We start from the raw sequence: 15,146 nt of genomic DNA on the forward strand, positions 1-15,146 counted from the left end.
CTTAGGGGGAGATAGTTGAGCAGTTCTTTCTACCAAGACATTCTGGAATTGCCAGCCTCTTTCCTGTCTTCTTCAACCTTCTCAACCTCTTCTGTTACATCCTCACAGCTTTCCATAAAATTTCCTTTTCCCTAGGTAGTTAAAATTAGTTTATGTAGCTTGTAACCAAATTGAAATATCAAGCAGGTTGTTGAATATATAAATCTGGGGCTCAGTCAAGGGGAAGTCTGGGCAGGAGCTATAAATTTGGGAGATACCAATAATACTATCAACTCCAGAAGGAGATAAAGTTAAATATCCAACTCTTAACCTACTCCTAAGTACAGCACTAATTTATTTAGAATGAATTTGACTTTTAATTTACCTTGCAGAAAGCAAAGCAAATTAACCATACGGATTCATCTTAAGTATTATAGATGTGTTTGTAATGAAAAAAAAAATTTATAGGTAGAGATATACAAACACACACATACATATATATACATACACACATATGCACACTGATTAACATTGTAAAATTAGTGGGTTATTTTATAATGAAACCACAGTAAGCAAACAAAATTTTTGAACTGGAGCCCAGGTGCACCTTGGACATTTCTTTAAAATTCAAATTAATTTCTCATATTTTCATCATTTTGCCTAAGCAAAAAAGATATCAATTTGTCATTTCATTTAGCTCTTCTCATTTCCAGCTTAAGAACAAAGCCAAAACTCTAAATGTTGGTCCAGAAATGTACCCTAAGATTACTAAACAGTGTTGCATAAAATAATAATGCTATTTATTTTTGTAGCAATTTTGCCATGCAACTACCTAGAATTTAATGCCAACTTCCTCGATATTTATGTACCCAAGCCAATTTCCTTGGTATTTATATACCCAAATGAACAGAGTTCAGTATTGTATATGGTACCTTCTGAATCAAAAGGCCTTTTCTTCAGAAAAGATTAAAAAACCATGAAAAGAGTGTTTTGGTGCCAACTCTCATAAACCTGCAAAAACATGAAGGAAGTTGGGGGAAAGGGCAATTGGGATGTGAGACAGTGTCTTTACTTATGCCATGCCTAAATTTATTCTCTGTGTGTGTGTGTTTTAAAATTTTTTACTGAAGTATAGTTGATTTACAATGTTGTGTTAGTTTCCAGTGTACTGCACAGTGATTCAGTTATACCTAAATTTGGATCAACAAGTTCCCTTAGGAAGTGGGGTGGGTGGGTAAATTAAGAGTATGGGGTTAACAGATACACAGTATCATATAAAAAATAGAGGGACTCCCCTAGTGTGGTTAAGACTTCATCTTCCAATTCAGGCTGTGAGAGTTTGATCTCTGGTCAGAAAGCTAAGATCCCACGTACCGCATGGTCAAAAAGCAAAACATAAAACAGAAGTATTATTTAAAAAATTCAATAAAGAATTTAAAAATGCTCCACATAAAAAAAAATCTTTTAAAAAATGAGTGCATAAAAAACCAATCTAAAATAAAATAGATAAACAACAAGGATTTATTGTACAGCACAGGGAACTATATGAAATGACTTGTAATATCCTATACTGCAGAAGGATTGGAAAAGAAAAGAATATTTTAGTTCAATCGCTCAGTCATGTCTGACTCTTTATGACCCCATGAACTGCAGCATGCCAGGCTTCCCTGTCCATCACCAACTCCTGGAGTCCACCCAAACCCATGTCCATTGAGTCGGTGATGCCATCCAACCATCTCATCCTCTGTCGTCCCCTTCTCCTCCTGCCTTCAATCTTTCCCAGCATCAGGGTCAATTTCCAATGAGTCAGCTCTTCATATCAGTGGGCCAAAGTATTGGATTTCCGCTTCAACATCAGTCCTTCCAATGAACACCCAGGACTGATCTCCTTTAGGATGGACTGGTTGGATCTCCTTGCAGTCCAAGGGACTCTCAAGAGTCTTCTCCAACACCACGGTTCAAAAGCATCAATTCTTCCGTGCTCAGCTTTCTTTATAGTCCAACTCTCACATCCATACATGACCACTGGAAAAACCGTAGCCTTGACTAGTCAGACCTTTGTTGAGAAAGTAATGTCTCTGCTTTTTAATATGCTGTCTAGGTTGGTCATAACTTTCCTTCCAAGGAGTAAGTGTCTTTTAATTTCATGGCTGCAGTCACCATCTGCAGTGATTTTGGAGCCCAGAAAAATAAAGTTAGCCACTGTTTCCCCATCTATTTGCCATGAAGTGATGGGACCGGATGCCATAATCTTCGTTTCCTGAATGTTGAGCTTTAAGCCAATTTTTTCACTCTCCTCTTTCACTTTCATCAAGAGGGTCTTTAGTTCTTCTTCACTTTCTGCCATAAGGGTGGTGTCATCTGCGTATCTGAGGTTGTTGATATTTCTCGCGGCAATCTTTTTTTTTTTTTTTTACTGCTCCAGTCAACGAAAGGGAAACTTTATTGAGGCCCCAGGACCACGGGGATTGGGCAGGAGGCCGCCCTGGGGGCAAAGGAGAAGCCGGTGGAGGAGTTTTACTTGACCTTCTTCTTGGGGCGCAGGTTGTTGGTGTGGCCGCACTTCTTCTTGCGGCAGTTGACAGCACGGGGGTGCAGGCGGGCGTAACACTTGCGGCAGATCATCTTGTCGCAGTTGTATTTCTGAGCGAGCTGGCGGAGGGAAGGCTCAATGATGCCACCTCGCAGACGAAGCACCAAGTGCAGGGTGGACTCTTTCTGGATATTGTAGTCTGACAGAGTGCGGCCATCCTCCAGCTGTTTGCCCGCGAAGATCAGACGCTGCTGGTCAGGTGGGATGCCCTCCTTGTCTTGGATTTTGGCTTTGACATTCTCAATGGTGTCACTGGGTTCGACCTCAAGGGTGATGGTCTTGCCCGTCAGGGTCTTCACAAAGATCTGCATCTCTGCGTCTGCTCGGCCGCCTGGTTGAAGAGAAAGAGTCTCGCGGCAATCTTGATTCCAGCTTGTGCTTCCTCCAGCCCAGTGTTTCTCATGATGTACTCTGCATATAAGTTAAATAAGCAGGGTGACAATATACAGCCTTGACATACTCCTTTTCCTATTGGAACCAGTCTGTTGTTCCATGTCCAGTTCTAACTGTTGCTTCCTGACCTGCATACAAGTTTCTCAAGAGGGAGGTCAGGTGGTCAGGTATTCCCATCTCTTTCAGAATTTTCCACAGTTTATTGTGATCCACACAGTCAAAGGCTTTGGCATAGTCAATAAAGCAGAAATAGATGTTTTTCTGGAACTCTCTTGCTTTTTCGATGATCCAGCAGATGTTGGTAATTTGATCTCTTATTGCTCTGCCTTTTCTAAAGCCAGCTTGAACATCTGGAAGTTCACGGTTCACATATTACTGAAGCCTGGCTTGGAGAATTTTGAGCATTACTTTACTAGCGTGTGAGATGAGTGCAATTGTGTGGTAGTTTGAGCATTCTTTGGCATTGCCTTTCTTTGGGGTTGGAATGAAAACTGACCTTTTCCAGTCCTGTGGCCACTGCTGAGTTTTCCAAATTTGCTGGCATATTGAGTGCAGCACTTTCACAGCATCATGTTTCAGGATTTGAAATAGCTCAACTGGAATTCCATCACTTCCACCAGCTTTGTTCATAGTGATGCTTCCTAAGGCCCTGAAGAAACTGAAGTTGAACATTTCTATGAAGACCTACAAGACTTTCTAGAACTAACGCCCAAAAAAGATGTCCTTTTCATTATAGGGGGCTGGAATGCAAAAATAGGAAGTCAAGAAACACCTGGAGTAACAGGCAAATTTGGCCTTGGAGTACAGAATGAAGCAGGGCAAAGGCTAATAGAGTTCTGCCAAGAGAATGCACCAGTCATAGCAAACACCCTCTTCCAACAACACAAGAGAAGACTCTTCACTTGGACATCACCAGATGATGATCAACACCGAAATCAGATTGATCATATTCTTTGCAGCCAAAGATGGAGAAGCTCTATACAGTCAGCAAAAACAAGACCGGGAGTTGACTGTGGCTCAGATCATGAACTCCTTATTGCCAAATTCAGACTGCAATTGAAGAAAGTGGAGAAAACCACTAGATCATTCAGGTATGACCTAAATCAAATCCCTTATGACTATACAATGGAAGTGAGAAATAGATTTAAGGGACTAGATCTAATAAGAGTGCCTGATGAACTATGAACAGAGGTTCATGACATTGTACAGGAGACAGGGAGCAAGACCATCCCCAAGAAAAAGACATGCAAAAAGGCAAAATGGCTGTCTGAGGATACCTTACAAATAGCTGTAAAAAGAAGAGAGCTCAAAAGCAAAAGAGAAAAGGAAAGATATACCCATTTGAATGCAGAGTTCCAAAGAATAGCAAGGAGAGATAAGAAAGCCTTCCTCAGTGATCAATGCAAAGAAATAGAGGAAAGCAATAGACTAGGAAAGACTAGAGATCTCTCCAAGAAAATTAGAGATCCCAAGGGAACATTTCATGCAAAGATGGTCTCAATAAAGGACAGAAATGATATGGACCTAACAGAAGCAGAAGATATTAAAAAGAGGTGGCAAGAATACACAGAAGAACTGTACAAAAAAGATCTTCATGACTCAGATAATCATGATGGTGTGATCGCTCACCTAGAAAAGAATATAGATATATACATATAGATGCATAACCAAATCACTTTGCTTTACCCATGAAACTAACATAATAATATGTCAACTCTACCTCAGTTAAAAAAAAGAAGCCAAATTTCCTTAGAGGATGTAAGAACAGTGCCCAGCACTTGGCAATAGTGCTTGAGTCAAATATTTGTTGAAATTTTTAATAAATGATGCTGTTTAAATGAAAGTTAGTTTGCATAGCAGTGAAAAATTGGATGTATAATGTAAAAAACTCCATTTTTTGTTATCGATTAGAAAATATTAGAACTAGAAGGATTATTAGAAGTGACTCAAGTTGCTTCTTATACCTCAATCATAAGCAAAAGCTTTCCATAAGTCATTAAAATCAAACACAGTACTTACGTTTTCAAAAAATGAAAGGCAGTTTTCTCGCTCTATGTATCCTTAATTTTGGTTCTTCTACCTGATTAGAGTTTCAGTTACAGTTGCTACATAATAAATTACCCCTCAAATTTAGTGACATAAATCAACAACCGTTTGCTTTGGCCTGTGACTCTGTGAGTCAGGACGCTGACGAGAGCTCTAGGGGGCACTTTTATCTCAGGCTCTCTCACCTGGACGCAGTTAGGTTTTGGCTGGGACTGAAATCATCTGAAGCCCCGATTGGGTTGGACATGAAAGATGGCTCACTCGCGTGGCTGGCAGTTGCTGCAGGCAGTCTTCTGGGAGCTCAGTCAGGTCTGTCTCCTGAACCATTTACACATGATCTCCCCAGCAAGGTGGTCTCAGGGTTTTCAGACTACTTCATTGGTGGCTGACTTCTGGCGGAGCCGTGTTCCAAGAGAACCAGGAGAAAGCTGCAGCAACCTTTTATGACCAGCCTCAAAAGTCGCATACCATCACTTCCTCTGGATTTTATGGGGCAAAACAGTCACAAATTCACCTAGATTCAAAAGCCAGAGACATAGAGGCCACCACTTAATGGGAAAAGTATCAAAGAATTTTGAGGCTGTGTTTTTAAAATCACCACAGCCACATTAGAAAAAGGGTAAGCTATGACCTTACCTTTTATGAGACTTTTCATTTGATTTGGGGCATAACTATCTCTAGGTTACATTTTTTTTACACTTTTTATTATAGAGAATTTTAAACATATAAAAGCACGCAGGGACTTCCCTTGTGGTCCAGTGGTTAAGGTCCATGGTCTGGGAAGCTTCCACCCACTACAGGGCAACCAAGCCTGTGCTCCGCAACAAGAGAAGCTGCTGCCATGAGGAGCCTATACATCCCAATCAGAGAGTAGCTCCCGCTCACCACAACTAGAAAGAGCCCAAATGCAGCAACAAAGAGCCAGCGCAGCTAACGAACAGACAAACAAAATCAAACCTGAAAGTAGAACTGCCGCTGTTGTTCAGTCACCAACTCTTCACGACCCCACGGCCTGCAGCATGCCAGGACTCCCTGTCCCTCACCATCTCCCAGAGTTTGACCGAACTCATGTCCATTGAATCGGTGACGCCATCCAACCATCTCATCCTCTGTCGCCCTCTTCTCCTTATGCTTTCAGTCTTTCCAAACATCAGGGTCTTTTCCAATGAGTCAGATCTTTGCATCAAGTGGTCAAAGTATTGGAGCTTCAGCATCAGTCCTTCCAAAGAGTATTCAGGGTTGATTTCCTCTAAGATTGACTGGTTTGATCTTGCAGTCCAAGGGACTCTCAAGAGTCTTCTCCAACACCACAGCTCAAAAGCATCAATTCTTCAGCACTCAGTCTTCTTTATGGTCCAGCTCTCACATCTGTACATGACTACTGGAAAGACCATAACCTTGACTACATGGACCTTTGTCAGCGAAGTGATGTCTTTGTTTTTTAGCACACTATCAGGGTTTGTCATAACTTTCCAGCCAAGAAGCAATTGTCTTCTAATTTCAGGGTTGCATTAACAACCCAGAGCCCAAGAAGAGGAAATCTGCCACTCCTTCCACCTTTTCCACTTTTATTTGCCATGAAGAACTACCATATAACCCAGCAATCCCACTACTGGGCATACACCCAGAGAAAAACATAACTCAAAAAGATATGTGCATCCCAATGTTCATTGCAGCACTGTTTACAATAGCCAAGACATGGAAGAAACCTAGATGTCCATAAACAGAGGAATGAATAAAGAAGATGTGGTCCCTGTATACAATGAAATATTACTCAGCCATAAAAAGAAATGAAATTGGATCATTTATAGAGACATGGATGGACCTAGAGACTGCCATACAGAGTGAAGCCAGAAAGAGAAAAACAAATATTGTGTATTGATATACCTATGTGGAATCTAGAAAAATGGTATAGATGATCCTATTTGAAGAGCAGAAATAGAGAACAAATGTATGGACACCAGGGGAAGCAGAGAGTGGGGTGAACTGGAAGACTGGGTCTGTGTAAAATAGATAGGGGCCTTCCTGATGACTCAGCGGTAAAGAATTCACCTGACAATGCAGGAGACGAGAGTTCGATCCCTGGGTCGGGAAGATCCCTTGGAGAAGGGAATGGCTACGCACCCCAGTATTCTTGCCTGGAGAATTCCAGGAACAGAGGAGCCTGGCAATCTACGGCCCATGGGGTCACAAAGACTTGGACCCGACTGAGCGACTAACTTCACTTCACTTCACTTCATAAAATAGATAACTAATGAGAATCCACCATATAGCTCAGGGAACTCTAGTCAGTGCTCTGTGGTGACTTAAATGGGAAGAAAATCCAAAAAAGAAGGGATATATGTACACATAGAGATGATTCACTTTGTTTACAGTAGAAACTAATACAACATTGTAAAACAACTGTATTCCAATAAAAATTTATTTTAAAAATACAAAATGTGGTATTTTATTTCAAAGATTTTTTCTCCACTTATTATCTGGGAGCTCCATAAAGAGGAATTTTTCCTTACCTGCATTTGGTTACCCAAGGATTCATTTAGCATAGGAAAAGCAGAATGACAGAACAATGCTTGGTTCATTCCCTATGTTTTCCAGGATTTAAAATAGTTAGTAGATTAGTAGATAAAATTCAAATAAGAATTTATTATGCAAAAAAAGACCTTTAGAAGGTATACTGTATATGCATCAGTGGTTTTTTGTTTTGTTTTTACATTTTAATGACATATAAAAATAAAATCTAGGAATTTTAAAATTGGCAGTGGTGTATGGCCCCAGAGAACATTCTTCCTAGTCAAGCATACAAAGGAAGATTTTGGGAGCACTCTGGAAAATTATGGAAGTGGCATGTACAAATATTTGAGAGACACAGTTGATTATATAAAGACGACATGTGTGCTCAATCACTTCAGTCATGTCTGACTCTTTGTGACCTCATGGACTGTAGCCCACCAAGCTCCTCTGTCCATAGGATTCGCCAGGGAAGAATACTGGAGTGGGTTGCCATGCCCCCCTCCAGGGTATCTTCCTGACCCAGGGATCGAACCTACATCTCTTATGTCGACTGCATTGGCAGGTTTATCATTAGGGTCACCTGGGAAGACTCATGAGGATGACAGGGGTATCAAAATGCTTGGGGTAATTTGGATAAGTTTATAGATGAATAGGCCAATGAAAAAACATGGCAGTTTTTAACAAAGGAAAAATGTGGATTGTGTGAAAAAGGAGGTATGGTTGTCAATACTACTTGGCTTGTCTGTCAACAACACTTGCTAGGTCATACTAACGTAAACACTGACTTTTAGTTCATTTCTCTTTTATTGGCCTTGCCACTCAGCTTTACGGAATCTCAGTTCCCTGACCAAAGATTGAACCCAGGCCATGGCAGTGAAAATACCAAATCCTTATACTAGACCACCAGGGAACTTCCTATATCTTTGATATAACAAAAATTATGCAGATGACACCACTCTTATGGCAGAAAGTGAAGAAGAACTAAAGAGCCTCTTGATGAAAGTGAAAGAGGAGAGTGAAAAGGTTGGCTTACAGCTCAACATTCAGAAAACTATGATCATGGCATCCAGTCCCAGCACTCCATGACAAATAGATGGGGAGACAGTGGCAGACTTTATTTTCTTCGGCTCCAAAATCACTGCAGATGGTGACTGAAGCCATGAAATAAAAAGACACTTACTCCTTGGATGGAAAGTTATGACCAATCTAGACAGCATATTAAAAAGCAGAGACATTACTTTGCCAACAAAGGTCCATCTAGTCAAGACTATGGTTTTCCCAGTAGTCATGTATGGATGTGAGAGTTGTACTATAAAGAAAGCTGAGCACGGAAGAATTGATGCTTTTGAACTGTGGTGTTGGAGAAGACTCTTGAGAGTCCCTTGGACTGCAAGGAGATCCAACCAGTCCATCCTAAAGGAGATCAGTCCTGGGTGTTCATTGGAAGGACTGATGTTGAAGCTGCAATTCCAATACTTTGGCCACCTGATGTGAAGAGCTGACTCATTGGAAATGACCCTGATGCTGGGAAAGATTGAAGGCAGGAGGAGAAGGGGATGACAGAAGATGAGATGGTTGGATGGCATCACCGACTCAATGGACATGAGTTTGAGTAAACTCTGGGAGTTGGTGATGGACAGGGAGGCCTGGCGTGTTGAAGTCCATGTGGTTGCAAAGAGTCAGACATGACTGAGCAACTGAACTGAACTGAACTGATTGATATGCTTGGGTTTCCCATATGGGTCAATGGTAAAGAATCTGCCTGATAGGCAGTAGACACAGGTTCAGTCCCTGTGTCAGGAAGATCCCCTGGAGAAGGGTATGGCAACCCACTTCAGTATTTTTGCCTGGTGGGCTACAGTCCATGGGGTCGAAAAGAGTCAAACACAACGGAGCGCACACACACACACATATACCCAAACACATTGCATGTGTAAATATAGAAATTAACCTTAAAAAAAGGATATATTGTTCATGCAATATGAAAAATATAGAAAAAAGAGAGCTGCAAAGTAAAGCTCACTCTAAAGTCAGAAAAAAACACACACAGAAATGTTTCAGTTTACATTTTACCTGTGGGTTTAACAATGATCTCTTTCATCCACTTACAGGGGCTTTCTTAAAAAATCAGAATTTTTTCTTTACTTCCAGTACATTCTCAATCATAATCACTAGCTTCCAAGTCCTTCACAGCTTATTTCAAGTCACTTTATCTTATCATCTCATTTCTAATTCTATACCTGATTTCAAGCTGAATCCTCTTCTGGAAATGGCCTACTAATCAAACTTATCTCTCTGAACTACCCCAATCCATCATGGAGTAGTGGTTAAGGGCTTGGAACTCTGGAATCCAGCAGACCCAGTTCCATCCCTGCTGGGCCACCTGGGGATTGGATGATCTTGGGGAAGTTACTCTGCCTCAGTTTCTCTGGTTCATGAGAATAGCATTAGTACCTATTCCACAAGTGCTGAGGTTAAAAGAGGCTTTCCAGGTGACTCAGTGGTAAACAATTCACCTGCCAATGCAAGAGATGCCAGAGACTTCGGTTCGATCCCCTGATGTGGGTCAGGAAGATCCCCTGGAGGAGGGCGTGGCAAGCCAATATTCTTGCCTGGAGAATCCCACGGACAGAAGAACTTGGTGGGCTACAGTCCATGGTGTTGCAAAGAGTCAGACATGGCTGAGCAATTGAGCACCCACACACACAAAGCTTAAAAGAGAGCTCCCTGCTGGCTCAGTGGTAAAGAATTCACATGCCAATGCAAGAGATGCAGGTTCAGTCCCCGGGCGGGGAAGATCCCACAAGCCACGGAGTAACTAAGCCCATGTGCCACAACCATTGAGCCTGTGTCCTAGCGCCTTTGTTCTGCAACAAGAGAAGCAGCTGCAAAGATAAGCCCACACACCACAACGAAGAGTAGCCCCCAATCGTTGGAACTAGAGAAAGCTTGAACAGCAATGAAGACCCAGCATAGCCAAAAATAGATAAATAAAATTATGTTTTAAAAAGTAGAACTGCTTTGCCTTTGGGGAGCTTGAGCCTTTTTAAAAAAAAGTTAAAAGAGATAACATTTATAAATAGGGTAAGTCTTCCAGGTAAATATGAGCTATTATTGTTAAAAAGCAGGCAGGCGTGCCATCAGAGGCGTCTCTCCTAACTCTTATCTAAAAACACTAAATGGTGTTTCTATGCAGGGGACCTGGGATTCATTTACAGGCTAATTGGGAGAGACTAGCACGTGGTAGACACTGGAGGTAGAAGAGAAATAAGACATTACCATGCTTTCAAGAGGCCTGAGACTAGAGGAGAAAGCGGACATACAATGCGGTTGTTGTTCTTCAGTTGCTAAGTTCAGTTCTCCAGTGGACTGCAGCATGCCAGGCTCCTCTGTTCTCCACTGTCTCCCAGTGTTTGCTCAAATTCTTGTCCTTTGAGTAGCTGATGCTAACTAACCATCTCATACTCTGCTGCCCCCTTATACTTTTGTCTTCAGTATTTCCCAGCATCAGGGGCTTTTCCAGTGAGTCGACTCTTCACATCAAGTAGCCGAAGTTTTCGAGCCTCAGCTTCAGCATCAGTTCTTCCAGTAAATATTCAGGGTTGACTTCCTTTAGGATTGACTGGTTTGATCCCCTCGTTGTCCAAGGGACTCTCAAGGGTCTTCTCCAGCACCACAATTCGAAAGCATCCTATGGTAAGTGATAGAATAAAGGTAGAACAGGCAAGATGTTCATCAAGACTGGTAGAGTGGGGCCACCATGATTCTCCACGTGGCAACAGTTGTCTTCTGCAAGAGCGTTGAGAAGGAGGTTGTGAACAGTCTAATGTCCACTGACACAAAAAGGAACTTTTTTTGTAAAGTAGATTTTTTGGCAAACTTTTTTGTCAAGTGGATTCAGACCTGGAATCTGTTAACACAGTGGCAGGGGTGATGGTTGTGGTGGTTGAACCTCTCAGTGGGTAAAGTCTGCTAAGCTCACACAGATTGCGTCAAATAGCTCCTTAGACTCATTTCAAACTTTGAAAGATGCCTGGATGGTGATAACCCTGGGTTGGGCTGGCTGGGAGAGACATGACTCATCAAGGGGGTCTGATGGATACTAAAGGAACAAAGTAACCATGTAATAAAAAACCAAACTTGCCCAAGAGAGGTCAGGTCCTTTGTCTTCAGCTATAGACAGGTGGGAAGCCTGGTGTGCTGCAGTCCGTGGGGTCACAAAGAGTTAGACATGATGGAGCAACTGAACAATAGAGAGGTAAACTCTAGGCCCCTGGAATGTCTTACCTGACAGGAGTGTTTTTGTTTGCCTAGGGGCTTTGGTCATTGGATAGTTAATATTGCGATTTATGATGAGGACTTTGGGTCACACCATATCAATTCTGAACTCCAGAAGGGGCTGGAGGCTAAAAGTTAGCCATGTAGGAACATCTGACCAAGCCCCAATAAAAACTGGACATCAGTGGCTTGAGTAAGCTTTCCTTTTTGGCAAGTCTATGAGCGTATTGTCACATCATGGCCAGGACTTCAGGACTCCACCCCTCCATGCAGAGAGGATGACCATGTAGAGAGGATGACCAATGACCTTCGGACCCCTTCTGACTCTGCCCTCACATTTCTTTCCTTGACTGATTTTAATAAAGCTGTAATTAGGTTTACCAGGTGGCTCAGTGGTAAAGAATCCGCCTGCTGATGCAGGAGACACAGGCTCAATCCCTGATCCAGGAAGATCCCATAAGCCTCAGAGCAACTAAGGCCATTTGCCACAACTGGTGAGCCTGTACTCCAGAGGCTGGGAGCCGCAACTAGTGAGGCCCGTGTGCCCTAGAGCTTTGCTCGGCAGCAAGAGAAGCTGCCGCAATGAGAAGCCCACACACTGAAACTAGAGAGTAGTCCCGGCTCTCCACAGCTACAGAAAAGCCCACACGGCGGTGAAGGGTCAGCACAGACATCATATATTTAGTATAAATATATAAAACCATGAGCACAGCCCTTCCTGAGTTCTGCGACTTGTTCTAGCAAATTATACAAGTTGCCATGATCTAAGGAACCTCTGATTTTGTAGCCAGCTAGTCTGAAGGGAGAGAGGTCCTGGGAATCCACATATTTACAGCTAACGCCGAAAGTGAGGACAGTCTTGTGGGGACTGCTCACTCGAAATGTACTGTTAGCTAATCTCATTGCAGTAACTGAACACTGGGGAGTTGCCAGGACAGGATGGATCATGTGGGAACTGAAAGTCCTTCCAGGTGAGTATCAGACCCTGCTTAACTCTGTAGGCTGGCTCTCGGTTTGGGCTCGAGGCCTCTGTCGCAACCATGCTCCGCCAGATCATCGGTCAGGCCAAGAAGCATCCTAGCTTGATCCCCCTCTTCATATTTATTGGAGCAGGAGGGACTGGAGCAGCACTGTATGTCACACGCCTGGCATTGTTCAATCCCGATGTCAGTTGGGACAGAAAGAATAACCCAGAACCCTGGAACAAACTAGGTCCTAATGATCAGTACAAGTTCTACTCTGTGAACGTAGATTACAGCAAACTGAAGAAAGAAGGTCCAGACTTCTAAATGAAATATTTCACTTAAAGCTGCTTAGAATGAAGGTCTTCCAGAAGCCATCCGCACAATTTTCCACTTAACCAGGAAATATTTCCCCTCTAAATGCACAGAATCATGTTGGTGTGTTGTATTGAGGTTTACACTGATGAATAAATAGTCTGAAACTTGAAAAAAAAAAAAACAAAACTCTGTAGGCTGGGCTCTGGCCCTCTCCCCATACCTCTAACCACAGGGGACCCATGTCAGTTTCAGCACCTCTTTTCTGCAACCCTGAGTCTCAGAGACCAATCCTGCCCTGAGACTGCAGGGGTTTAAAGGGCTTCCTTAGTGGCTCAGATAGAAAAGAATCCACCTGCAATGCAGGAGACCTGGGTTCAATCCCTGAGGTGGGAAGATCCCTTGGAGGAGGGCATGGCAACCCCCTCCAGTATTCTCACCTGGAGAACCCCATGGACAGAGGAGACTGGAGGGCTGCAGCCCATGGAGTCGCAAAGAGTCAGACACCACTGAGTGACTAAGCACAGCCCAAAGAGCACCGAGCCAGCTCTCAGGGACTCAACTCCACTGGCTGGGAGTGAGGGGAAGAATGGGATAGAGTTAAAGGCAAAGCCTTCAGCAACACACAGACCTGGCAGACCAGTCATAGCCTCCCTAGAAAGACGACAGTAAGGAAGGATGTGTTACAAGCGATTTCCTACAAAAGGGTGAGCGCGGGTAACCACAGGGTATTGGGCAGTAGCCTGGAATAGCTGTCCCAGACTCAAAGTCCCAAGGAGAGAAAATGGAAGGAGAGGATTCTGCAGAGACAACACAGCCAGATGAAACTACGTCTCCTTACTTCCCCCTTCTCTGTGGGGCTGTCCTGTATAGCGGTCCCCATCCTTTTTGGCGCCAGGGACTGGTTTCATGAAGGACAATTTTTTCATGAATTGGGGGAGGGGGGATGGTTTCAGGATGATTCAAGCCCATTACATTTATTGTGCACTTAATTTCTATTATTATTACATCAGCTCCACCTCAGATCATCAGGCATTAGATCCCAGAGGTTGGGGACCCCAGCTAAAACAGACCTAATCAGAGCCAGGAGGGCTGTTGCTGCAACTGATGCAGGTCGGCCTCTGGAGTGCAGAAGAGCAGAAAGTGGGTCTGGAGGGAAAGACGGAGATAGTCAGCACTGGGGTTCAGGTCTTCGCTCTGTAACTACCAGCTGTGTGATCTTCAACAAGTTCCATGAGCTTAGTTCCTTCAATAAAACAGAAAGTGAGGGTGAAGGTGTTAGTCGCTCAGTCGTGTCCGACTCTTTGCAACCCCACGGGTTGTAGCCTGCCAGGCCCCTCTGTCCATGAAATTCTCCAAGCAAGAATACTCGAGTGGGTAGCCATTCCCTTCTCCAGGGGATCTCCCCGACCCAGAGCTCAAACCTGGGTGTCCAGCATTGCAGAAAGACTCTTTACCTTAGCAAACAAGGATCACAAGGAGATAAGGCCCATGAAGTACTTGATGTGGCACTGTCTTCACAGGAGGAGGGACTCAGAATTTGCCAGACAGCAGTGCTATGATGCCCAGCTCTAACAACCAGGCTTCTGATTTGTTTCTGAGAACCAGTTGCCCCCCTCCCCATATCCCAGGTGGATCGCTGGATCTAGGTGACTTTCACTGTGCCAGCGGCCCTTTGTTATTTGCCTAATCCGGGGCCCTCTAGGAACGCCACCTTGCTGTGTGCTTGTAGGTAACCATGGAAACCTGCTGCCTTCGTCAGGTGACTAAAAGACAGGTTGGTAACAGCCTGATGACGATGAGGGAGAGAGAGGCTGAGAACAAAGACTTTCAGGATCCAGGTAAACAACACCATGACTTGGGGGTTGAGTATTTTTAATCCCTCTAGAGAGTGAGCACCCAGCTCTTCACTGGGGAACCCCTCTCTCAGGCCACAGTGTACATAAGATAGAGTGTGTCTAAAGTGCAAGGCAGGGCTGGAGGACTCCGTGCCATTCTGCCTGCTGCCTTGCGATGAGCCCTGCCGACCTTGCAGGATCTGCGGGAGCCATTTTGTTTGAAACATT

The 15,146-nt window shown here is 43.5% G+C and overlaps 2 protein-coding genes and 1 long non-coding RNA gene across 3 annotated transcripts in view; 1 reads left to right on the forward strand and 2 right to left on the reverse strand.

Annotated features, from left to right (window-relative positions):
* Positions 1-2,399: 2,399 nt before the first annotated feature.
* LOC122450401 (ubiquitin-60S ribosomal protein L40) lies at positions 2,400-2,938 on the reverse strand. Its single transcript, XM_043482736.1, has one exon. It carries the CDS (start codon positions 2,881-2,883, stop codon positions 2,497-2,499), a length of 387 nt encoding a protein of 128 aa, XP_043338671.1. The 5' UTR covers positions 2,884-2,938; the 3' UTR covers positions 2,400-2,496.
* Positions 2,939-12,810: 9,872 nt separating this feature from the next.
* On the forward strand, positions 12,811-13,264 carry LOC122450395 (cytochrome c oxidase subunit NDUFA4). Its single transcript, XM_043482722.1, has one exon. It carries the CDS (start codon positions 12,844-12,846, stop codon positions 13,090-13,092), a length of 249 nt encoding a protein of 82 aa, XP_043338657.1. The 5' UTR covers positions 12,811-12,843; the 3' UTR covers positions 13,093-13,264.
* A 321-nt stretch (positions 13,265-13,585) lies between these two features.
* The window catches only part of LOC122450408, a 32,648-nt gene continuing 31,087 nt past the window's right edge, over positions 13,586-15,146 (reverse strand). Inside the window, exon 3 of the long non-coding RNA XR_006272119.1 lies at positions 13,586-14,326. This is a non-coding gene — a long non-coding RNA (uncharacterized LOC122450408). The remainder of the gene's footprint in view (positions 14,327-15,146) is intronic.

This window comes from Cervus canadensis, chromosome 1, assembly GCF_019320065.1.
Source record: "Cervus canadensis isolate Bull #8, Minnesota chromosome 1, ASM1932006v1, whole genome shotgun sequence".
Taxonomy (NCBI): Eukaryota; Metazoa; Chordata; class Mammalia; order Artiodactyla; family Cervidae; genus Cervus; species Cervus canadensis.